The sequence below is a fragment of the Bombus terrestris genome, chromosome 3, assembly GCF_910591885.1.
Source record: "Bombus terrestris chromosome 3, iyBomTerr1.2, whole genome shotgun sequence".
Lineage (NCBI taxonomy): Eukaryota > Metazoa > Arthropoda > Insecta > Hymenoptera > Apidae > Bombus > Bombus terrestris.
This window is the reverse complement of record NC_063271.1, coordinates 4,557,756-4,582,066: the sequence shown is the minus strand read 5'-3', so window position 1 is coordinate 4,582,066 and position 24,311 is coordinate 4,557,756. Positions and strand designations below refer to the sequence as shown.

Sequence of the window (24,311 nt, the reverse complement as noted above, 5' to 3'; positions counted from 1 at the left end):
TTTCAATTGTCACCATATCCAGTATCATTTATTTTATGTAAATTATAAACATACAATGGTTTAAATTTAAATTGGAAAGTTCAGCATGGACCATATATGACTCACATGGCACTCAGTATATTTTTGCGACGGGAACTTTGAGACTATCTGAAATAATTAAATATTTTCTACATTGCAATATTTATTTGTTGAAAAATTTTACATTTTAATAAAAAGAAAAGACGAAAGCTACTGAATAACGTATGACATATTTAGTAGGTAAATGTTCACTTGCATTTAATATAAAATGAACATAACATGATCTTATAGATGAACCTAATATATGTCATTTAAGATTTGCAAGATTAAAAAATGAATGCTTATAATAAACGAGATCAAAGTACGATTTATTAAAATTTAAATATTTTTTAATTTTTTCAAATTTTAATTATACATTAAGAAGATAGGAGGAAACATGTGTATAAGGGAAAGAAAAACACCGTTTCAAATTTTATTTTCATTATTATATTTCTCATATTTTTTGAAATCCAAACACATCTATTTATTATCTATTGATAAAATAATACAATAAATATCCGCATTATCCTAAAATTAACAAAATATCTTCCTTTTTTTTCTTCTCGTATTTCTTGATCTAAAGTGTGCAATTATTTTTTGAAGCTTCTTTTCAAACATCTGTTCTTACAAATTTAAATGCAGTATCCCTTAATAACAACAAACAGCCTTAGCCAATAGTGTATTCGGTGATTAAAAAAAGTAAAGCGGACAAAATGAAAAACCATCAATAACGTATACATCACATAAAATATTAAAATATCGAGTTCGATAGCAAGCACATATTAAGAATAATAACGAAGGGAAGGGGAAGCAATTGTGATATTTTTCTTCAATTTCGTGCGCGTCCTTAATACATGAAAATAATGATAGTAAATAGAAAATGAAAAGCGATACGACAAAGGCAAGATACATCTGCATCCGATTCTTTTTGTTATGTTTATTTGCGATCTATATTAAATGTGTTAATTATTCGTCTAAGGACCATTAAGTTTATCATCCAGTAATTTACATTTTGATCCTATACATTAAGTTGTGAAGTGTGAGTCCCAAAGAAAATTCTTACCATGACAATTCCCTTTATGATCCAATATGGACTAAACTTTTTGCAACCTTTTCATATTCTTTTTCTCCCCCTTTTTTTTTTTTTTTTTAATCATTTTATAAACAGCACAAGATCGTAGATTCTCTTGTACAAATTTTCATCTTCATATACCTCTTTTATCAACAGTTCGAATTACCTTAGAGCTAGATCATCTTCTTTTTCTTTGAAAATATAGTTTATTAAGAAAGACGAGAACTAAGAACAAATTTTACGATTATCATTGAAATTATTTCGGATAAACATAGCAAAATGTGATGAATGAAAAAGGAAACAAATAGTTCCAGCCCTGAAATCAATATTCAGGAAAAAGGGAGATCATAGTAAGATGAACTCCGTGGATCCCGCGATTCCTTGCTATTATAAATGCTACAAAGCATCGACGATAGAAATGAATCTTTTCCTTTCTTTTTAAACTTTGAGAACCTTACATAGAGAAAGAGTAATATTCTCTTGTATCGTATTGTAAAATAGAAATTTGTGGAAATTACTACGGCTAAGTCAGTTAAGTAGATATCTCTTGTTATCCTGGTGACATCAACGTATTTCACGGCAAAGTGTAGCGAACATATGGAACTTCCACATCATTACCATCAACATCGTTGCAGCAGAGTTCAAATACCAACGCACGTATATGGCTTTCCAATTTCTTCTTTGATACCTTCTTCACCACTTCAGACATCAAAAGGCCCATACGTTCTTGGCATTTAGGCTTTGCCATGAAGAACGAGTAAAGCATGCAAATACCTTGAGAGAGCATGGTGACCTCTAGATTGTGATGTTCTTTGAAGTAATCCAAGAACTCTTTCAGCGTCAACTCTCCTTTCACTTCGAATCGATCCCAGAGGGTCCATTCTGAATCATAGTACTTTAGTTTTGGCGCAGCAATTGGCTCTGAGAATCCGAAGAATGGCAGAGCCAAATTGACGAAGCCATTCTTATAAACAGACAAATCTTTTACGCCGCGAGTCAGTTTAATAAGCTCAAGGCAAACTAAACCTGCTACCACTGAAGTTGTAGTAGCAATGGCTGGTATTATTTTACCAGCAATTAGTTTACTCTTGTGTCTGTCAGCTGGTGTAATTTTGTAATTGGTAGCACGGAGATTTGAAGCTGCCACAATGAAGTCTATGTGGAAGTTGGTATCGTCATCCTTCTCGAATTCTTGAGGATGTATTACCAGGCCGTTAAGATCTTCAACCCTTGGTAGTTCTTCTTGTAACTGAGTGAGTCTTTCATGATCTATATTTCCGCTACCATTGGACGCTTGTACCTGTGAATCCGTTTCCGCAATTTTCACTCCAGATTTTGGTGTGAATTCCGGCACTTGAACAGTGCTAACAATCCTAGCTATTTCATCTCGGTTTCTGTTAACAGGAATACCATAAACCTTTGCCTTTAAATTAGCAGCAGCTACAATATAGTCTAAATGTAGCGGATCATTAACATTAAATGTGAGTGGTTTGGGGCATCTTTTTGGTCCAGACCAAAATGGTTGACCACTGGATGTTACTTGATCAGGAGGAAAATTATACAGAAGTTGTCTAATTTGATTGCTGTATTGTTCCTGCCAATGGCAACGAGCCCATGCGATGCAGTCGGCGAATGTTTTTGGTCTTTCATCGACCAAGGCTGTTTTAACAGATTCTAATACTTCTAGTGGTTGAACTCCAGGTAATTTTAGCGTTCTCTCCACAAATTGTGGATCGGATATATGTTGAGCGGCGTTCTCCGCCGCTTGGCGAAATAGACCTTCGAAATTGTCTCTGGCCCATTGCAGAGTGTGTTCTATAGCATAGGGAAAATTCTTTAGCGTGCAGATTGGTACAGTCTTTTCCGGAGGATCTTGGGAGGAGCTGTATGATTCAGTTAAAAATGGAACAACAACTTGAGTATTACCCTTTGTACCTAATGTACCAGATTCCAAGAGGGGCTTCCTATAATATACACAACGACGATCCATATAAATACGGGCGTTAACGTTATCTAATGCATTCGCAACCCCGTCTAAAACCTCAAAAAAGTCGTCGTTATATACTTTCTCTGTTTCAGGACATACTCTGTTTTCATGAGCAATCACCTTCATGTCAGGATTCATACTTTTTATAACTCTAGCTGCTGTTGATGATTTGGATTGCTGAACATCAGATGGTCTAAATAAGAATTGTCTATTCAAGTTAGATTTTTCTATCAAATCCATGTCAGTGACTATTACACTACCATTTTCAGCACCAACACCTAACATTGCAAAGTTCTTGAGCAATTCACACCCAATAGCTCCAGCTCCAACAACAAAGTATTTCAAGCTTCCAATCTTTGACTGGAACTTGCGGCCGAAAACCGCAACCTGTGAATCATAACGTGATCCAATAGGACGACAATCTTCTTCTGTAAGTTCAGAACGATCTGCAGGTAGACACTCAATGGCATCAAAATACAACCATTGGAATATAGGGTGAAACTTTCCAGAACAAGCCTTCATCACTTCTTGGGCTACAATTCCTCCAATGGTAGCATTCATTGGATTTAAATTTCCAGAGCATATCTTTGCAAATATTTCAAGCAGCTCTGCATTTATTTCTGTTTCACTGCCTACTTCCTCTTTGACAGTTTTAGCAAGGTTCAGAAATTTGTCTGCGTCCTCTTGATTCCATGGTCTAGGTGATTGTCCATTTTCTTCTATGTATTTATGTAATACAATAAAAGCCAAATGTATCTGTTCTGGATAGTCAAACTTTCCAAAATCAGTTATCTGGAACTTTGGTGTCTTCAAAGCATCTTTCAAAGAAGCAAATTGTAAGATCTTTGGCATTTTTACTTGTGTTACTATACCACCCCTAATATATTCAGAGTATTTAGATGTATCCCCAATGCTGAAAGTGTATGGACCAAGAACTTTTATCTTTATTGGATCACAACCATTTAATTCTGTCATGCCCTGTACTTCAGAAAAGGTGACAGAGTCACCATCCTCCATGCCATGACGTGTGTCGTCTAAACAAGTAACAACACCTTCGGTATCTTGCGAAATACTGGCAACCATTGAACTTACAGGTGGTTCACCATTGACATCAACTACTGTAAATTTTTCTCCAAAATCACAAAAGACTTGAGAAAATAGGCCTCTGGTATCTGCTATAATAAGTGCTATATCATTTGCATGAGTAATTTCTGAGATACGTAATTGTTCATTCAATGGAGTTTCAGTCAAAACCACAACCTTGAACTTCTTAATAAAGGAATCTGTTAAAGGCCCGGAGTAGTGACATGTAGGGACATAATTGTTCAGCTCAGACAAGCGTTGACAGCAAGCAATGGCACGGTTTTTACCTAAAAAAGAAAGTACATTAATGTAATTTTACTGTTTAATCATGCCTGTATATAGTGCTTAACTGTATAATTTTAGAGCGAGTCACACAAAAATGAAATTGATCAATAACGTGGAGGTTGATTATTTAGTCTCTTTAGTTAATTGTTTTAGTCTTTTTAAAATGATAAATATCTTTTGAATATTTCTAATACTATTGAAAATTGTTGTTACCAACAATTTAGTTATAACATAATGAGAATTTAATTTATACAGAGACATAAACATAGCTACACAGTCACAAAAATTTCCATACAATTTCTACCATTTGCATTTGATTTACACGAGACACAAACCGCATCTATTTAAATAATTTTTTTACGATAATATCGATGAACAAGACGACTGGTTATATTGTTATATCATCGTCTCGTAAGATCGCGCAATCTTATTAAAATGGATCAAATGCATATAAATTTTGAGCATCAAAATAACGTTGGAAAATAATAATTTCTGTAGAAGAGGGATTCATGTATTTCGCGGGTCAAGCCGCTCACCTACATCCGCCTCGGTAAGATAGAACTGTGAGCCGAGGTCTGAAATCTGGCACAATGCGTCATCGTGCAAGGTAACGGACTTGACGCCGCCGAGGATGACGTTCTTGGCGATTTCGACGCCGAGTCCGCCAAGACCGGATATCAAGACATTCGAGGATGCCATGCGACGCATAGCGTCATGGCCGAGGACGTAGAGCTGCCTGGAGTATAGACCCTCATCAATTTCGGTGGTAGCCCGGGACGTCGAGCCATTTTTCGCCATGTCTGCGGTCGTCGTCGGATCGTCGTCGCCTCCTCCCGTGGTGGCAGCAACGCGTCGCTTCTTAGCTGGGGGGTCAACGGAACTCTCCACCACCTCAGCACTAGACATCGGACTTCACGGGGCGCCGTATTATGTTCGTCGATTGTTTTTCAACCCGGCCGACTGCACTTTAATAAAGCCCGTAACTGCACCGCACGCACCACACACCGACCTTGCCACACGCGCCCGCTTTCTCTTTCTCTCTCGACGCGCCTCTCTTCGTCCGTTCTTCCTCACTTCCAGTTTACCCTTTCAAAGCTGTACCCAAAGTCTACCACGATACCACTGTTCATCCAACAATGATTCTCGTTCTTTCATCCGCTCTGTTGCTACTCTCGCAGTTGCACCACCAGCAATCGAGATGTCGATGCTACCTTGATAAAGTGGGGATAGGGATTCGATCAGTCGGTAAAACAGCGATACCGCCTTGTTCATGAAACAAAACCGTCCCCTTTTTTATTGTCTTGAATGCTTCGCTGATTCTCGACGACGACATGTGACGGAGTAACGAGGCAGGAATACAGATTTATCATTTCCACAACGAAATTTCGCACGTTATTGCTTCTTTATTTTCCTGTTGCGACATCGTGGATTAACATTACATCATGAATTTTGCATTTAAACAGTGTTCGATGATTGGAGTAAGAAACAAGCGAATGGGAAAGCAGGCTGAATGGATAGTCGGAGATGATTGGTTGGTTATGTTATATATTAATTACACTTGAAATGACTCCGACCAATAAATAATTTCGAATTGAAATTTTTCTGGTTAGATAAGCGCCATCTATATACGCGTTATCATTGGCGACTATCGTGTCTACCCTACCAATTTTATGTTTTTGCTTATCTGACGTGGCAAGATGCTTATCTAATAAATTATGTACGCATCAGTGGCGTGGCGAGTTATTGGCACGCAATCGTAGAGTTATATACTACGTTCGTGTCGATAACAGAGATATTAGGTCACGTGTTTTTCTATAGATATTTTTTATCGGGGAGACAAACATAATTTTCTTAACAATCGTCCTAGTTTTTATTCGCTCACAATGCTCTTTTTTATTAGACATGTTATTTTTATCGATATTCAATAGTCGAGTTATAATTTCTAGAACAATCCAGTTTAAAAAAGAAGCATACAATTCAATGAAACCGACCAGTTCTACGAATGGTTAGGTAATAAAGAACAAAATCTGATAAAACAATCAAATGCTTTATTGTACGTAATTTGGTCAACACCTTTATCATTACAGGAGTTACAGGATATGTAATTTTATATTATTCAGAGGTAGAATTCAGTAATTTATATCAACCTGAGTCATTTTCTCATTATCACGGAAAAATACTGACTTTTATGTAGATATTCATGTCTAAGTTCACACATAATTATGTACATATATACTTTTACCACACGTAAATAAAGCTTCGACTACGCGTACTACATATTTTCGTTACTTTGAAAACACGATATTTCTGTGTCGTTACCAAAACAGATTTTCAGATTACCTTTTTTTCAAATTTACCAACATTAATGCATACTTTCGTCATTAAACTTTAATTATCGATCCAAAATAATTTTTCCTAATTATCCAGAAAACTCTTTATTATCGACTAATTTTCATGTGCACTCTTCCTAATTCATTTTCTTATCTTTACAATCGACCCAATGGCTTTGACCAAGTCAAGGTCATCACGATTAAAGTACATCAGACTATCGTGCTTGTTGACTCGAGTGTTCAAAGTGGTTTATCCTCGTCGATAGGAATTGGACTTCCAAAAGCTCTTTCAGCAGTTTCGTCCTCTTTCTCTTTGAATTTTCTTGGTGTCCTTATCGAATGGTCTTCGGGTTCCGGAGTGCCGAACGGGGACGAGATGTGTGATACCGCCGGAAATGGCGCTGTTGGCGCCTCTGACTCAGCTGTGTCCGGCGTTGAGTTCGCCATCTCCAGAGGACCGCTGAGTATCGAGTCTGGGGATTCGTTGTACGAATGGTCGGTTGGTTGAACCGGTTCGCCCAGGAGATCGTTCGTCTCCGATAGTCTTCGTTCTTCAGGCACTGTCGAGGTGCGACGCATGCTCGGCTTTTTGTACCTGTTACCATGCGTTCCTTCAATTAGTAGGTAGAATGGTACTGATTATATCAGGCAGCATAACACATTGTAGACTAAAGTCTTGGTAAGTTTCTGAGTGAACTTGAGCAAAATTTTAGAAAATTTTATTTTATGTGGCTAGAGATTACCACTAGAATCATACCATAAAAATATGGTGGGTTTCAGACTTTTTAATTTTTTAATTACTAAAAATATGCAAGTCTGCGGATATTTATGCAAATTCATATTTTTGTGAATATAATTATAAAAATGAAACTCAGATATTTTATATATTTTTATGTGCATTTAGTACACTTTTGATTTTTAAATCCTTTACAAATCCATTTACATTCGCAGCTTAATAATTTCTATTAGCAAAATCAATGTTGCTTTTTATTGAAATAATTATAGCTATTTCATTTCATTATTTTAATTATAGTCATATGCGTGTAATATATTTTAATAAACATCACAGGATAATTATTTTATCATTAAAGAGATCAAGTTTGATAGGATATATAACAAAACTTCTAGTCCACAATGTGGTAATTATTTCTTGATTTATTTAAAAAAGATATAATTAATTGGAATACATTTGAAGCGAATTCCAATGTCGATTTGCATTGCAATTGGCTTTGATAGGAGACTAAGGCTTATTGATTTGAATATCGTATTGGCTCTAGCATTATGATGATTTATTTAGTGCTACTTACTGATTAATGTCTATCGGTGATATAGCTTGATCCGGACTCATTCTCGTCGTCCCGTTCCCGTTATCCCATGAATTGTGTCGACGATGATGACTCTTGTCTTTGTATGCTTCTGCTATGTTATTATAACTCCCTACGATTCTACGTTTGTCTAGTTCTTTCTGAATCTTCTCTGGCATACTACTAGCAGATCTATATAATCCATTCCTGATCATATCCTACAAATTTAAATTTCTGTTATATCTTTTAAACATTACTTTGCTATGTAAAGTATTGAAAAATAATTAACATAATTAAATAAATACAGCGAATACAATGATAGAGAAAGAAAAGGTTAAAAGATTTCGACATACACTCGAAAGAGGAGTAGGTTCGACGTTAGGGTTGGTCCAAACATTGGTAGCGCCAGGTGCGTCCTCGTTATTGTTATCGTTCAACATTTCCGCCGAATAGGTTGGTCTGGCAGGTATAATTGGCGACCGGCAACACACTCTACAGTAATAAAATCTACCGGATTAATTGTATGTCGAGGTCGTCTTAAAATCCTGCTGTACTTACGAGTTAACGTCCTCGAGTTTCTTCAGTAACCTTTCGTTTTCTCTGCATACGAGTTCTTGGTCCCGTATCACTTGTTCCCTCGTAGCATATAATTCTGCATTTTCTCGACGGAGAGCTTCGTTCTCGGTAATATACGCGTGGATAAGTTGACTTAATTCGGGTCGTTCCATTTCGGATAGTTTACTCAAATCTACCACCGGAGGTGTCAATGGCACTCTTCTTTCAGCTATGAAAGATTATTTAAGGATATAAAGATTATTTATTTTATAATTTTGCCTTTCTCGTTTTAATTATATTCAATCGTTGTTACTAAATTTTGGATTAAATCTTTTTATTAAACTCATTATTATATTAAATCTTTCTTATTAATTGACATATGATACTTACTTTTGGACTCACTACGAACTATATTCGATGCATCACCATTTAAATGAAGAGCCGCGCGCAGATGTTCGTTTTCCGTTTGAAGAGCTCCTACTTCTCGTTTTAAACTGAGAATCAGAGCTTCTCGAGCATCCTATATAAAAGCAAATTCTATTTGTATTTCATGTTTTCTATATACTTATAATTTACAATTAATATACCTCACTCACCATCACCACGATAGGTTTCGTTCGAATCTTCTTCACCCTCGCCGCGTACCTCAACGTATTCAACGTTTCGCTCGCGTTCGACTTAGCTGGCGAAATACAGGCGATCTAAAATTCAATTAAACCATCCAATCAGTTATACCGATTGAGTGTATAATTATTAAGTTGTCCTTGTTAGAATAATTTGATTTACCATTAATGTAACGCCATTTCCTGCCAAACTGTCGGCTAGAAGCTTAGTCAGTTTGCTGTCTCGATAGGGAATGTGACCACCCTTGCGTTTTCCATCGCTCAAAGAGGCTATGCAGTAACCTTCAAAGTAAAAAGTGTCAATCTCAAAAGAAGTCGGAGAAACTTTTCTGTAACATAAAGTCGTTTCCACGCAATTCGCGCTGTCACGTTCGTTTATCGATCGTCACATAGAAGTCGATGTTGCGGGTGAAGTCTGCGCCCTTTTGTTCATCGAAATCGATTTTTACAATCCTTGCGCATAATTGATAACGTAAAGTTTCATCGTAATATTAAACGGGGTTCGATTAATTTGATATTGAACATTCGACAAAGTTCTGCTTCGAAATAGACTTTGAAAGAAGACAACTCGAAGATTGAACCCTTTTAGTATTTCAGTGCTTAATTCGTGTTGTATTTTTTCTTATAACTTTTTGATAATCGTACCTAGAACCATGAGACTTTTATTGATATTATTCGCTTCCTCCAGAGTCTTTCCTTCGCTTTGTGTTTTCTTCGTCATCTCACTTCCAGCCAGATCCACGAAGTTAATTTTCCCTTGTCTCGATATAAACACGCTGTTATCCATCTGTCGATAGTAATATTTGTATAAAATTTGTCTTTATCGTACGATAATTTGGACACTCACCTGTTGTTCAGACGTGATGCTGACAGTGAGAATACTGTGACTTCTACTGGAATAGTCGTTCATATTGTGCGAACCAACTTTTCTATTTCTCATCCCTGAAAAATCACATTACTATAAATACGCTTTCCTAACATTTGGAAAATTTCTTAAAGTAATGTCAGCAAATTAAAATATTTATGGATTGTCTATCTTCTTAAAAAAGTCTGTGAATTTTACTATATTTTTTAATAGGATTTATCGCGTTTGATATTTTCACAATGAAACACGTGCTGCGTGTAAGGGATGGTAAAGGGGTTTAAAGTCCATCTATCGGGGGTGCAAAGAGCGAAGATCAATAACACGACTACCTTCTTCGAGAACCGCCAGAAGATCATCGAGTTCCTCGCACTCAACAGTGAAAAGGTTCTCAACGAAGAAGCCTCGTGTCTTTTTGCTCCACCGTACCATTAGGGGTTTCCTCGACGTGCCAGGATTTAACAGATCTATTACCTGCGGTTCAAAGATAAACGATGCCCTGTAAATCGGTGACGAAGCTCTTCTCTCTTTCCACGGAATATCCACTGACCTTTTCGTTGTAGATCTCCAGAAAGGAAGCTTTTAACACGAAATTACAATCTTGTCGTTCTTGCAACAACTTAAACAGGTAGACGAAAGACCGGAAGACCAGGCCGTGTTGCTCCGAGTAAGGGTTCATCCTTTCGAACTGCTTAAGAGAAAAACATTCATCGACGATTCTTGTAATTTGATAAAAAGCGCTTCTTTGCGTGATTTTACTTTCATCGTAAAATTTAGTTCATTAATAATAACAAAGTTTAATTAACTATCATTAAATCTTAAAACAAGATTCCATCTTTTAATTCAATTCTCCTATGTGATATTATATATTGAATTAATTAGTAAAACAAAAAGTTAACCAACCGAAGATTTTTACACCACTGAAATTTGGAAATAGCAAGTATACAAATGCCAGGAGTAGTGTAAAGCGCCATGTTTAATAATTCGAACACTTTCATTGATAATTTGTTTGTTTTTGCGATCACGTATAACATTGCCCGAGCGGTAAACGAGTATCGTTTAGATATACCGTCATTATCTTATCTACGCACGTCGAACAACATTAACCTTTCTGTTACATTCATACACGGCCTTCACTTCAACTCGATCAACTATTTTAATACATTATTCGTAATCGCCTTTTGCTATTCTTGCGCTTCTTGGCGAGTGTTTCTGGAAACTCGGTTTTTTCTAACGGAAATTCCGATGGAAAACCATACTCGGTTTTAAAAAACCGGCGTGTAAGACCGATGAATTTGCATCTGAAAAGTAGGTAAAAAGTTGACAAAGGAATCTTCTTCGCTAACCATTTCTGGAGGCCCTGTGAGGGTGTGAGTTTTTCCGCTTCCGGTTTGCCCGTAGCAAAACGCGGTACAGCTGAATCCTTCTACCGCCATTTCAATAAGCTTTTTCACACCAGAGAATTGCAAGATGTCCTCCTGAGTGGCCGTGGGCTCGAACACCACGTTGTACGAAAATAATTTGCCCTTCTTGTCCCCGCTGCTTGGAAATCCGTCGCACTGTGCAAGGTTGAACGATAAAAGTCCATATGATTCACGATAATTTCGTTTAGGTATTTTTAATTAAACGCGAGGAGGCTGGCAAGAGAAGCAAAAATGATATCGAATCATCGACGAATTATTCGAGCTCGCAACGTTTCTTCAAATTAATCAGAGGACATAATAAGCGATATACTTACGTATATCTGTCCATCTCCGGGAAATTGTACGGCCATATCGTCGCCGGCTTTAATTTCCTTGCTATTAAGCGGACGTACTCTACAAAATGATGGATTAACCAGGAAAATTATGTAAATTTAATATTACACTTGCGATCATCCCTTGCAAATTTAATAAACGTATCTGAGTTAATTAATCAATGGTGTTCTTACCTGACAACGACATTTATGTTGTTCTCTGGAAGCCAATTCTTGGTGGCGATCACTCTCTTATCACCGTCTACCAGTCTCTCGATACTACCAGTCCTGGAATCGAAACAAGCAAACAAACGATAACGATTTTCAAACGGTGTAGAGAGGCTGTTGGGTTTCTGTAGAAGCGTAAAATCGTTCTCGATCATGATCGAACGCTTCAACAGGAGTAACCCATCTGGCAATTCGTGATTGACCTGCTATCATGGCGGCTAAATAATTGAGGAAGTTCAATCAATTGGTCTAACTGAAACCGTCAGGAAAAATCGCGTGATTGACCAGGCTCGTTTATGAGTTCGTCTTTTTTCCTTCTGCACCACGGAGCTAATCGTAGTATTGAAAAATCGTTTCGACCTCAGTCAATAATTCACGAGAGCTTGATTACCGAACTCGACAGCCTTGATTGATTGCCAGGATAAACAATACTTTACGATTATTGTTCATCGTACTTACGTACACGTAATAACGTACGATATCGATGTATCGCTCTTTATTAATCGTAAGTGGTTTAAATAAATCCCCAATGAAAAATTGGTGTAATTTGTTTTAAATATTATTCGCAAATAATTTTTAATTAAGCGACTACCAAGGTGGAATTTTTCTTCCATCGAATGGAATAATTGTTACACTTCTATAATACGATATTGCAGCGTCCAAAGATCGTTCAAACTTTCGAAACAGCAATGCTTTCAAAGATTATCGCAGCTTTGAACATTTGCAACTTTTGGAGATTATTCAATCAAGCTTTGAAATTTTCAAAGATTACTCTAACTTTCAAAATTTCAATTTGCAAACTTGTTATTCGAGCTTGCAAAGTTGCGACGTTTTCAAAGAATATCGTAAATATTCGCGTTCTAATGTTATCAACTACAAGTACAATATTTTTCCAACGAAGCCGATAACATTGGTATGGCAACCGTTAAAGTCTAAAATTATTCGTACAGAAACTGCGATTTCGCGTTCGTTTAATTGATGCACGTTGCACAAGACATGCATGACTTGCGAAACTTTTCCATTTCCTTGGTTGGTAGTAAGGGTCATTGACGGTGTATACACTTGTGACAGGAACAACGTGTTTACTATTATTTCACTATAGCACAGTATGTCATAATTCCTCGAGAATCGTAATACGCAGTTCTTATTCCGGGCCTATCGCAACAATGACATTTATTGCGTATTATAGTTCCATGTGTGACGTCGAGCAATTCGTTGTCTTCACGACATAGAAAGAATTACCTTTTAACATACCTTCAATCGAGAATTACAATTACTTTAAAAGCGTGGAGTGTATATATCGTAGAAAACGTGAATCGAGCACTCGAACGTGTGACATTGATGGGCAACGATCGATAAAGCTTTCTCAAATTGCCATCGCTTCAAACGTTTTAACGAACCTCATGAAAAATTGTAATGGACGTTACCAGTAGGTAAGTACTTTCTATTCGTTTCATTTGTTAACGCACTTTCATTATTTTGATATAAATCATGTTTCACGTGCTTTATTTCTTTAATCACGCGAACGATTATTCCCGTAGATGATGTTTATCGATCCAAGTTGTACGAAACGGATCGATTTTTAAGGCGCAGAAATGTTCGGTTAATTGTTCAGATTCAAAATGAATATTTTTCTTTATTTACGCATGACTTTGATGACGTTGGCGAATCGACGATGGACCTAAAATCTATTTGTATTTTACTCATTTGTAATTCGATTCGCGATCCAAGTTACATCGATTGCTATTAATATCGTCTGAGAACATTTTATGTGCGTTTAATTACTTTCGTTGTTATTCTTCTTACGATTCCATTCGATGATGTTTCTCTGTTTGGCGGAAGCTCTTTGCTCGAATAGAAAATACAGAATTAACACCAATTTGAAGACTGAAATCGTTTCATTGGGATAATATCAATTGATATATGTAATATGTGTTTCAACGTTTTTGAGATTATATCATATTCAACGCTTTGGAGATTTTATTATCAACTTTGATAAATTAATATACAATTCTAAATAGTACTTTTTAGTTTTAATTACGGCTAATTCTCCGGAGTTCTTAGAATTAAGGAAACAAACATTACAATCAGCCCTCAATAATTCTTACGCAAGAAAAAATAAAAATATCAGGTACATTCAGTTCTCCGTAATTCTAATATAATAGAAAAAGAAAAAAAATAGAATAAAACACTAGTTTTCTCTGTTTTATTGAACTTCTCCCTCTGCGCTATTATTCATTTTTCGCCATAAAGTAGCACGAGTCATCCTATCGCAGGAAAAATGCTCGTTTCACGTGTCTGACTACTGAGATCTCTTTCCATGGGCACACGTTTTGCGATCGTCGTGATATTGACCGTCAGAAAGAGACAGTCGAGCAAGGTCTCCCAATCGATACACGGCATCGAAATGTGTCGCAATTGCGACGTATGTGTCTATCAATGTTGGTATTCCCGTACGTTATATCTACGCGAACCGATTAAGGTGAATTTACACGAGGATGCAACCCCTCACACGGAAAATTAAATCGAATGATATAGAAAGCCTCGTCGACGCGTCACATCGATCTATCTCTAGCCTGGATCTCGAGGACAATTTCTAGAAAACGATTCGACACTCTAATTTCACTGTCAGAATTCTCTTGACAATTTATTTATGGGTTTTTCCTCCGAAGCCGTTAAACTCGCCGTTCGATCAATTCAATTCTAGCTTTCCGCTAGATTGGAAGTTAATTCTGTATTCTTATGTCGTCGCGATCGTCGAGCATCACTCGCCATAATTTCCTACCGGTAGTTTTCCATTAGTCAATATTTTTTCTCCCGTTCTCTTTTCCACTTTTAACATAATGTATTCACAAAGTGTCAAGATTTTTACGATCTTTCTTCTCTTCACGTGGCCTACTATCAATATCTCTTTTCTTATCGTTGTTTTTGTTTCGTACTTTACAGCTTGAGTAAATCAAGGGAATTTCACGTGTTATCAATTGTCAATTCAGTACTTATCATTAAGTAATTCCTAGTAAATTATACCATTTTGGTTCCTATTGTCCGAATGTTATCTTAAAAGTTGATAAAGAAAACAATTCTTTTATTCTACGAATAGACGATATTGTTCTAATGCATATTGCATATGTTCGAGTTATAGAATATTTGTAAATTGTTCGATGGCAAAACTGTCGTCGTGTTAGGAAATACCGACGTAGAACGTATCTTAATGGAAAAAAAGAGAACGAAAATAATTCTCACATCGATTGTTTGGTGCGACGCGTCGGTTTCTCGCAGAAATGTTCAGCCAGATCGATAGTTTCTACGTAAACGTTTGCTTACAATATCCACTTACATGAAATTGCTGTAAAAGCATTAATATTCCATCCGACAGTGTTAATACGAGTTACACGAGATACTTCCATTGGTCGAAGGAGTGAAAATTACGTACTTATCTATTTTTACTCAACAGATCATTTCTAAATGATGTGAACTTAAATGTGTAACAAGAAGAAAAAGCCAAACTATTCATTAGAATCATTAATATTTTTCTATGACGATATGATTTGTAGAACGTAATCGACTACAGATGATCGTATAATGATAAAATAATAGCGTAATAATATATGATAATAATAATAATAGATGATTTAAATTTAAACGTGACGAAAAGAAAAAGCTATGCTATATATTAAGAACTATTAACATTCTTCTTTAACCACATGCTCTTGAAATTGATTAAATCTAGTTTAATAATGAAGAAATAATAATATAATAATATATAACACAGCGTGATGAGAAGAAAAAGCTAAACTGTTAAAAACATTCGTTATTACGTGGTAATCGATTAAAGCTGATCTAATAACGATAACAAATAATGATAAAACAAAAATATCAGATAAAAACGAGGACGAATACTTACTCGCTTCCACGAGACTGTTGAAGGCTACTTTTCGTGACTACTTTAATTGTAGAATTGCTCTTTCCTGGACTATTTCCCCTGGAAGTAGTGTGATCCGCGGGACTATTGCCGCGTGATACGCGGCTCTTCCCTTTATCCTTCTTCGCATTTTCTTTTTGAAGACTGTCGCCTCGGGAAGGCGATGGACTTTTCACAAGCACCATCCGTCAACCTTCAAGAGCGTCATAAACAGGGATTAATGAAATACAATCGTATCAAAGTAACGCATGACCATCGTCATAATTACCAATTAACGAGATACAATCCCGCTAGTACAACTAATGGAATCAATAAAATGTAATTAATAGAATTAATACAGAGAAATAGAAATTGATCTGGACATAAATTCAGGCCAAGTATCTACATACAGTATAATTTAATCTCGTTTAAATTAATTTTAAGTCGTGCGATCGGTGTCGTTCTCACGAGATATCCCGAGTCATCATGAACAATCGGACCCATTTGAAGATGGATCATCGCAGAAGATCGAGAAGTGAAATGCTTCATTTTCCGGGATTCACAATAGTGAAAGCCCTTTCGAATGAATTTAATCCTGCCCGACAAGGAGTACGAAAATTTATACAACAACGAACCGGTTAATTACACGTATTCGCTTACATGTGCGATGATAATTACATGCGTTGCCGTAATTGAAGCGAAAGTTTCGCCGCTAATTGCGATTCTACCGTAGAAATCCTTCAGTCATCTGTCATCGATAAGCGAATCGTGATTGTGAATTAAACATAAACGTAAGTATACGCTTTTTCGAAATATTTTCTTTTTCACGGCTGTATTTAAATAAATGAAACTGTGACGAAATGAAAGTGTAAAGTACGATCGTATTAATCAACGCGTGTTTTTCTGTTTCTGTCGGGTTAAGAAGGCTAGAAAAAATGTTATGTAGATCATGAGACTCGGTTGTTTCGCGACTACGTTCCGCTCGGTTCGTTTTACACCTTTCATTTTGCACCTTTCCTTTTTACAACAATTAACGTGAAGGTAGTGGTTTACTGCGATTTTGAAAGTGAAAGCCAATAAGAGCGACGGTAGAACTGTTCCGCGCGGATCCACGCGATCGATTTGCTTCAAATGTGTCCGAATCTTAAAAGTTTGATAATCGTAGAAATATAGTAAACGTCCCGAAATGATAACGCCAATGATCCTCCTTTCTTTTAATGCCGATTCTTCCTAACTAGCTAGAAATTCATGCGACAATGAAAGAAAGAAGACTATTATAGCAATAGGGAAGAATGCATTTTATTGCCACATTTATTACGGTGAATTCTTTTACAATTTTTACGTCGTAAGCGTTCAGATTGGACACATTTCCTATAATTTTCTAGGAAACAGTTCTAAAAGATATTTACACTCTAGGCATAGACAGCTCAGTGTAGAAATTTCCAAATTCGGATAGTGAAATTCCGTAATATCAAGAACACGTCATAAACATTGCTATATATATATATATATCAATTTCTGCTAACTCCATATTCAATTCCAGATGACGAGAATCCATCAAATAAATACACTTACATTCGAAATTTCATAGATCGATCAAAACTGTCCCATCACCCAAACTTCTTCATCGATTTCTCCCTCTGCTGTTCAGCTTCTGTAAATCTTCTTATATCACTTTTAATAATCCAATATCCAATTTCTAACTCTATCTCTGAAGATTTTACGCGACAGTGTCCAATTTCTAGCAATCTCTGAAGATTAACACAATGGTGTCTCGATTAACATGAACGTTTTAAGGATAACGGAAACTCGTGCAATAGGAACAACAGACAGCACGCTACTGACACTTAGCAGGGGTGCTTTCGCGGAGGGTGGTAGTTTTCCCTACAGCGGACGTTTCGTGGACACCGATCGAAACTGGTGTCTAACTCATCGTTGTTCGGACGCATCGTGTTCCCCTTTCGTCCCTGGCCACGGTCATCGTCCACGTGGGCCCCGCTGTTATATCAGAGTTAGAATGAGCTTGATATACGTTGCATGCAGGTAGACATCGTTGATCAATGGGCCAGTAGGCTGTCTTGACTTCTGACGCAAGTCGCATCATGGAAATAAACTAACCGTCGAACAGTGACAGCCCTTATAAACGTAAAACGACATAAATCACACAAATATTTAATTAACCGACTACTGAAAATTTCATATTCAACAGAGACCTTGAGGCCCATGAAATATGAAGAGACTAACATTCCGCGATTTTCGACTGTAATATTAACTACGCCGAAATGTCTCGTTATATTTTGTGTCTCGCATCCCTGGCGATGTTACGATTACATGTAAAATTTAACAGATCGCAGGATTTCTGAATTAATATGTCCACTACTATTGAAATATGATCATTCATTACTGGAATCTAATTAGGTACACTTCTCACCGTTTTCTTCGCCTGTCTAAATTATTTTGTCGAAATGTATAAAAATTAAAGTACGACGATTGTGATCACAGCGTTTCTTAATTGATCGCATGGGCGTGATATATACAATAACAGCAATGATTCTATTTTTAATATCTAATGCTATTATAGATGCAAGACGTGAAATGTTTTATGAAAGAAGTAGGGTATTTGTGGATCCTCGAGTTCTCTAATTGTAAGCATCAGCTTCCTGTCAGTGAAGGCGAGGAAAAAGCAAAAGGGGAATCATGGACGTGCAGAGCTGTTCGACTTGAAAATTACGGGAGGATCTCCGTGGAAATGACCAGCTATAAATACACGAGAGTCGACGGAGCTGCGCTGTAAACTTTATTGCCGCTCGTTTTCCGTAGCGGGCTACCCGCGAAGAAGAAGAAAACGCTCTCGAAAAATTCTTGCGCTTGCAGCAACCCTCGTTTTGCCGTCGGTATTTTTGCACCGGGCATCTTCATCCTTGGCCGCGTAGCTCGAGAGTTTTTTTATCGGCTTTACCGTGCCGTCGACTCTGAAACGTTGTTCGTCTTCTCGGTTCGTTGCCTCGTTCCTTACAACCGTCAAATGAGAGAAAAGAAATGTCAAAAGAAGATGTGAAAATAGTTAGGAGTATTTACTCGTTTACTCTTTTCGCCGAGTGTAATTAATAATTGTGTCAATCATGGTCGTGTTTCAAACACTGGCTAACGGTTACAGAACTAGCATAGCGGTATTTATCGTAAGACCAGATGGAACACACGTGGAATGATAATCGTCTTGTTCCTTGCATTTAGATGCACTGAAACGGGAACCATGATCTTCTTTGAGGCTGTCTGTAGACAAGTATGAATCATCGGTGTAATACTAATGAATTTTGAGTATGCCACAGGGTCTGGTTCAAATTGCTCTAAAAATATTATTTATAAGTTGCGAGGAAAGTAGAGAAACGCGGATATTGAGTTATTTCGTCTTGTTACGAGATTCCTGTTGGCCACGCTTGTCACGAGATTAATGATGGAAAGCCGGGTATCTGCGAAGTACTTTTTGCCTGCGTACCTTCGGGCTCGAGAGTCACTGACAATTCGAAACGAACAGGAAGTGGGTTGATCGTTGCCTATACGTAAACAACGAGATCATAATATTAGATTCTATATTATGTATATCAGTATTTACAGCTAATAAATTACATAAACGATGATGCAAGCAGTTTTTCAAATTTATTATGATGAATGCTTATCTAACTATTTCACCAATTATTAGCAAGCAAAGTAATGTCGTGGCTTGACAGGGCAAACAACATGTTCTTAACATAAACTGACGAGAGAAAGCATTTGCATAACGTTAAAATAATTTCGTGCAAAGGAGATGCATCTCTTTGGAAATAATCAAGAGTAAAGGATAGGAGGATTTATCATTCGAAGGTGCGAATTATCATTGCAAAGTAGAGGATACCCGAGAGCTATAGGTTATTCCAGGGCGAAAGTGGCATTTATCGTACTTCGTGCCAACTTGCTTGGCTGACATTAAGCCGAGTGCAGACGATGCTTGCACGCGTGCAGCCTTAATACCGGTTTAGCGTGAGGGGTCGCGACGCCAGTCACATACTCTTCATAAATAAATAATTATTTTAAAATATAATCGTCAACTAACGGAGATTTAATTGACCATTAGTCCTTAATCGATGTTTCCTATAAAGACATTCGAATATAGGTCTGTTTCGTGACTATACTTACACGTTCATTTGGCAACGAAGTAAGCAAGTATAATTTTCAAAAAATACTGCTAAATTTCCGTATTACCAAATAAGTCCAATGTTTAACAATGTTCAAATGATTACAGAAAAACTGGCTTTATATTCAAGTACATGTATACAAACGCGGAAGAGTGGACTATAAGTGAATTATAGCATGAAAGGGCGATGCACATTTTGGCTTCCTAATAGTTGCAGTTTCCCGGCCGATCACCGCTGCAGCAATCATTAAGGGGTTGCAAACACTTGCAACTTCTGTACCACGCTTGATCTCGTTTAATTTTAATCAGATACCAATTGTGCAGACACATGCGGCTTAAAATAGCACCTTGTAATTGCTTCGATTATCGATATTTTTCTACTACAACCATTCCGTTATTATCTTTCCCTGTTGTTCCTTGCAATTAGAAATAAGTCGATCTTAATAATATTTTTCGTTTACACCTTGTTTTGCCGTGTTTGTTTAATTAGCCTCGGTATAAGCAGCAATTTATCTAATATTGAATTTGCTAAGTTCAACGAATTCCCGGAAGCGTAACAAAGTTGAGTACACTTAATTATACAGGAAGTATACTTAGGTCGTTAGGGAGTAACGTTTTATTCGAGACGAAAGGAAATGCGTGCGCGCCTTTCCATTCATTTAGATTACTCCCTGAAACGCTTTCTTTGTGTACTATATATTTGTGTACTTATGTTTCGCTTTTCCTTTTTTCGCCAACCGCTAGATATCGATCGGCGACTTAAACGACGCTCGCACAGATAGTAATTTAAATTAATTACAAACATCGCCGAGACCAGCGGATCGAGCAATAACTGTATATTTTTGAAACTATGCAAATCTTTCTTATAAAACTTGTCTCCTTAATCGTAATCAAAAAAATCATTCGACATTTAATACAAAAATAATACAAAATAAAATTGTATATTTTAATAATAATCTTGACAAACTATTTCGATAAAATTTGATTACATATGCTTCCATGATTTGGAAGAAGAAAGAGTCATAATGTTCGACAGATAAGTTTTATATATGGATAGATCACAATCGTAGTATGTATTTCCTAAGAGGACCAATAATCGTGATCGTCTATACATAACCTCGAACGTGCGTGGCATACTAGCAATCCCATATAGACTCTTTCGAGACGTTTCTAATTCCATCACGCTTTCGAAACGGACCCAAAAGCAGTGCCCTCTAGTTTAACGCGGGAACTTAATATCTCTGATTTCTTTGTAATATAACAAATTTTCCAAAAAATACGTATTTTCTCATACACTAATATTTGTGCATCGTCAGCCGAATACTCAAACGTTCACACACATACATATACATTCGTACGTATACGCACGTATCGACACATACAAACACGACCACGCGGAACACACGGAGGGAATGGGCTGTTTCTCCTTCTCTGTTGTGCCTTCAAACGTCTTCCTCTTTTCCTCCACCACCTTCTTTCTACGGCACAGAGAGTTCCTTTAAGCCGGCAGTTTCGTGTGTTACACCGTGGCGTGTGCACACAAGATCCACATAAGTTTTATGTTCGAGGTGGGCACAAAAGGCACCCTGAGAGATCGGCGGTGGCTTTCTTCGGAGGAACAAGTTTTCCAGGTGTCATCCAGGTGTACGAACCGATAGTCCAGTCTCGTGTATGTACTCTCGTTCGTGATAAATAAAAGTAAAAGTCTCGTGGAATCGCTTTAAACGTATCGAACCGCGCGGATCTACAGTTTCGAAAGAGGACGTCTTTGTTCTGACGTTGGCGCTTCTTGTGATCGTAACTGTGATGTGACAAGTTTCGTGGATGAACTCTGTGTGACATTTATGACAAGCTGATCAGCTGGAACGTAAGTTTAATTTAACTCTTCGATACTATACGTGGTTCTGTTAACGTTTGGAAATTGTATTATAACTTATAACGTATTGGAGAGTTAAATGTGCCTAGCCATAAAGGTAACTAACAGTGTTTAGATAGCTGAAAAAAGTAATATTGTTAAGATGATGGCCACTTCCAGTAGATCTGAATTTATTAGTAAAGAGCACTTGACTTTTCTATGTTAATGATTTAACAGAAACCATAAATAACACAAAAGTATCTTCACTTACGAATAGTTCAAAAAATGAGTGGGGAATACAGTCCATATTAAGGTTAGCTTCCCTTGCATCTTTTTTACTCGAAAAATGTGCATAGACTGCATAAAAATTTGACTTTTATACATGTGGTAACGTATTTTTATGTGAAAAGTATTTTGCTTTTTGTTTACTTACAAGTTTAGTAAAAGATGGATACAAAGTTGCAAATGATGCGATACGATACCTATTCGATTAGTTTTTGTTGAAAATACACACAAAGCGGGAGGCGCGCAAGCTGCGTTTTATGTCATTGACATCTGGAACGTGAGTCACTGAAATGAAATCGCGAACATCTCGTGCTTTTATTAGGTGATGCACGGATTGCAGCAGATGCATCGTGAGGTGGTCTGTCATATTGAGTCGAGGATACTCTTTTCTCATAAATCAAGTACGTGACACGGTTTTCGTGTATAATTTACCTCGTAATCCACACTTGCAACATTCTTAAGTTAACCATATTCCAGAACAAAGTAATTTCAGGATAATGTTTTCATCTGTTACAAATTCAAATTGCTGTTTTGAAATTTAAACAAATTTTAATTTATATAATATTGATTGATGGATGATTACTATACATTCTACTATTCTGCATATATTCTAGCGTATCTATATGCAACAAATGCCTGTTGCATCATATCATGTTCGTTACAATTTACTCCTTCTTATCCCTGTTCTCTACTAGAATTTTATTTCAATTTGTGCCATATATATTTCAAGTGAAACAAACAACATCGACGCGTGACTTCTTTAACGTTTTCAAAGCCAAAGCGTTTAAATATTGATATATATTTAGAATAGGATTTATAGCGAACTATAATTGACCACGTGCAAGTGGAAGTTGGGTAAAAGGGTCAAGCGAATTTATTAAGGCGACGTTCGAAGAACCCGCTAAATCGTTGTTTGGATCGACGTATAGTTAACGGTTTAACTGCTTTGATAAAGATGTCATTGGTCAACCAAGGTTAGTTTTAAACTGTCCTTGTATTATAGGTTAGCAAAAAAAAAAATGATAACAAGAGAAATGAATTATGCTTCGTCAAGAAAAATGTTTCAACCCGACATTTTTTAGCTATCTGTTTCCGTCGTTTTAACGAAAATCGCCTTAATAACAACGGTGACTTACGAGCTTTTTCTATCAGTTCTTATCACTTATCTTTTATCCAAATAAACGTTTTAGCCGTAACGACAAATGTTGCAAATATCACGAGTACACAATATCAAACAATTAAAATCATGAACTAGATAAGAAAAACATAGATCGAGGAAAAAAATGAAGGTTCGAACTTATAAGATGATCTACCAATTCTGAATCGGTCGGTATGATCGGGTATCGATAACGCTCGATATTCGATAGTCTGCCACTTACTCGTTGCAATCGACGGTGACGTCAAACTATTATACCCGTTGAGATAATACTTATCCAATACCGTCAAGTCGAATTTCTTCGATAAAAGATTATTATCGATGAATCATAATGTCAGTGTTTCCCAACTTATTAATTTGATTCCTAACGTATCTTTTTATCTGTTGAAAATCCCACTCGTATTAAGTTTGAAGATCGATCCTCAATCATGACATCAATATCTTCCAACGTATAGTTCTGTTCCTTAAATTTTGTATAACTTTTGAAAATACCATTTGTGTTAAATTTGAGTCATTTTGTTATTGTTACCTAAATACCTAAGCCATAAAGCATACATGTAATCAAATAGTAAACTACTTGTTGATTTTCGAATCATACAGATTGGAAATTTTGCACAAACGGCACGTAGAAGATTTTAAGATATCTCCGCGATTTCACGAACGTGCTAGTCAACTATCTTTCTAGGAAACATCGGAGGAAGAAACCGGAGAAAAAAGCGGTGCATTGTTTCTCTGTCGGGCCGAGGAACATTCTATAACATGGAGCGAATCTTCCACGTTTTTTAGCTTCGTTTAAGGGTATATAGGGGACGAAGATTATAG

General features: G+C 36.7%; 3 protein-coding genes and 1 long non-coding RNA gene across 9 annotated transcripts in view; 1 reads left to right on the top strand and 3 right to left on the bottom strand.

Annotated features, from left to right (window-relative positions):
• Window positions 1-508: 508 nt before the first annotated feature.
• Window positions 509-5,693, bottom strand: LOC100642600 (ubiquitin-like modifier-activating enzyme 1). The gene is made up of 2 exons (XM_003394162.4): window positions 5,021-5,693; window positions 509-4,486 (listed from the first exon to the last, which is right to left on the bottom strand). Exons 1-2 carry the CDS (start codon window positions 5,388-5,390, stop codon window positions 1,704-1,706), a joined length of 3,153 nt encoding a protein of 1,050 aa, XP_003394210.1. The 5' UTR covers window positions 5,391-5,693; the 3' UTR covers window positions 509-1,703.
• Window positions 5,694-6,512: 819 nt separating this feature from the next.
• On the bottom strand, window positions 6,513-17,921 carry LOC100642836 (kinesin-like protein KIF12). Of its 5 annotated transcripts, none has more exons than XM_048404404.1 (16): window positions 17,598-17,921; window positions 16,026-16,236; window positions 12,089-12,181; window positions 11,897-11,975; window positions 11,505-11,717; window positions 10,709-10,849; window positions 10,491-10,632; window positions 10,144-10,238; window positions 9,942-10,083; window positions 9,460-9,578; window positions 9,270-9,374; window positions 9,064-9,193; window positions 8,677-8,902; window positions 8,472-8,625; window positions 8,122-8,336; window positions 6,513-7,409 (listed from the first exon to the last, which is right to left on the bottom strand). In XM_048404404.1, the coding sequence occupies exons 2-16, from the start codon at window positions 16,226-16,228 to the stop codon at window positions 7,055-7,057; spliced, it is 2,412 nt and encodes an 803-aa protein (XP_048260361.1). In that variant the 5' UTR covers window positions 16,229-16,236; window positions 17,598-17,921; the 3' UTR covers window positions 6,513-7,054. The 5 variants fall into 5 exon arrangements, with proteins under 5 accessions (XP_048260361.1, XP_048260365.1, XP_048260363.1 ...); XM_048404408.1 differs by having other exon boundaries at window positions 8,472-8,577; window positions 17,598-17,920; XM_048404406.1 differs by having other exon boundaries at window positions 8,472-8,610; window positions 17,598-17,918.
• LOC100642719 (unconventional myosin IC) overlaps window positions 13,269-24,311 on the top strand; it is a 35,421-nt gene continuing 24,378 nt past the window's right edge. Inside the window, exon 1 of one of the 2 annotated variants that reach the window (XM_048404389.1) lies at window positions 13,269-13,554. In XM_048404389.1, the coding sequence (XP_048260346.1) occupies window positions 13,538-13,554 (17 nt within the window). In that variant the 5' untranslated portion in view covers window positions 13,269-13,537. Of the gene's footprint in view, window positions 13,555-21,698; window positions 22,061-24,311 lie in introns of those variants that run through there. The other variant, XM_048404392.1, reaches the window with a different exon arrangement.
• On the bottom strand, window positions 21,119-23,915 carry LOC105667136. Its single transcript, XR_002308960.2, has 3 exons — window positions 22,482-23,915; window positions 22,320-22,405; window positions 21,119-22,188 (listed from the first exon to the last, which is right to left on the bottom strand). It is a non-coding gene; the product is annotated as an uncharacterized LOC105667136 (long non-coding RNA).

Bases quoted from the DNA above. Each gene is read 5' to 3' on its own strand.
- LOC100642600 (XM_003394162.4), bottom strand. From the start codon at position 5,390: ATGTCTAGTGCTGAGGTGGTGGAGAGTTCCGTTGACCCCCCAGCTAAG. The intron at 4,487-5,020 runs GTGAGCGGCTTG...TTTCTTTTTTAG, and splicing joins TCTTACCGAGGCGGATGTAG to GTAAAAACCGTGCCATTGCT.
- LOC100642836 (XM_048404404.1), bottom strand. From the start codon at position 16,228: ATGGTGCTTGTGAAAAGTCCATCGCCTTCCCGAGGCGACAGTCTTCAA. The intron at 12,182-16,025 runs GTAAGTATTCGT...TTTCGATTCCAG, and splicing joins CAACAGTCTCGTGGAAGCGA to GACTGGTAGTATCGAGAGAC. The intron at 7,410-8,121 runs GTAAGTAGCACT...GCATGGTAACAG, and splicing joins TCACCGATAGACATTAATCA to GTACAAAAAGCCGAGCATGC.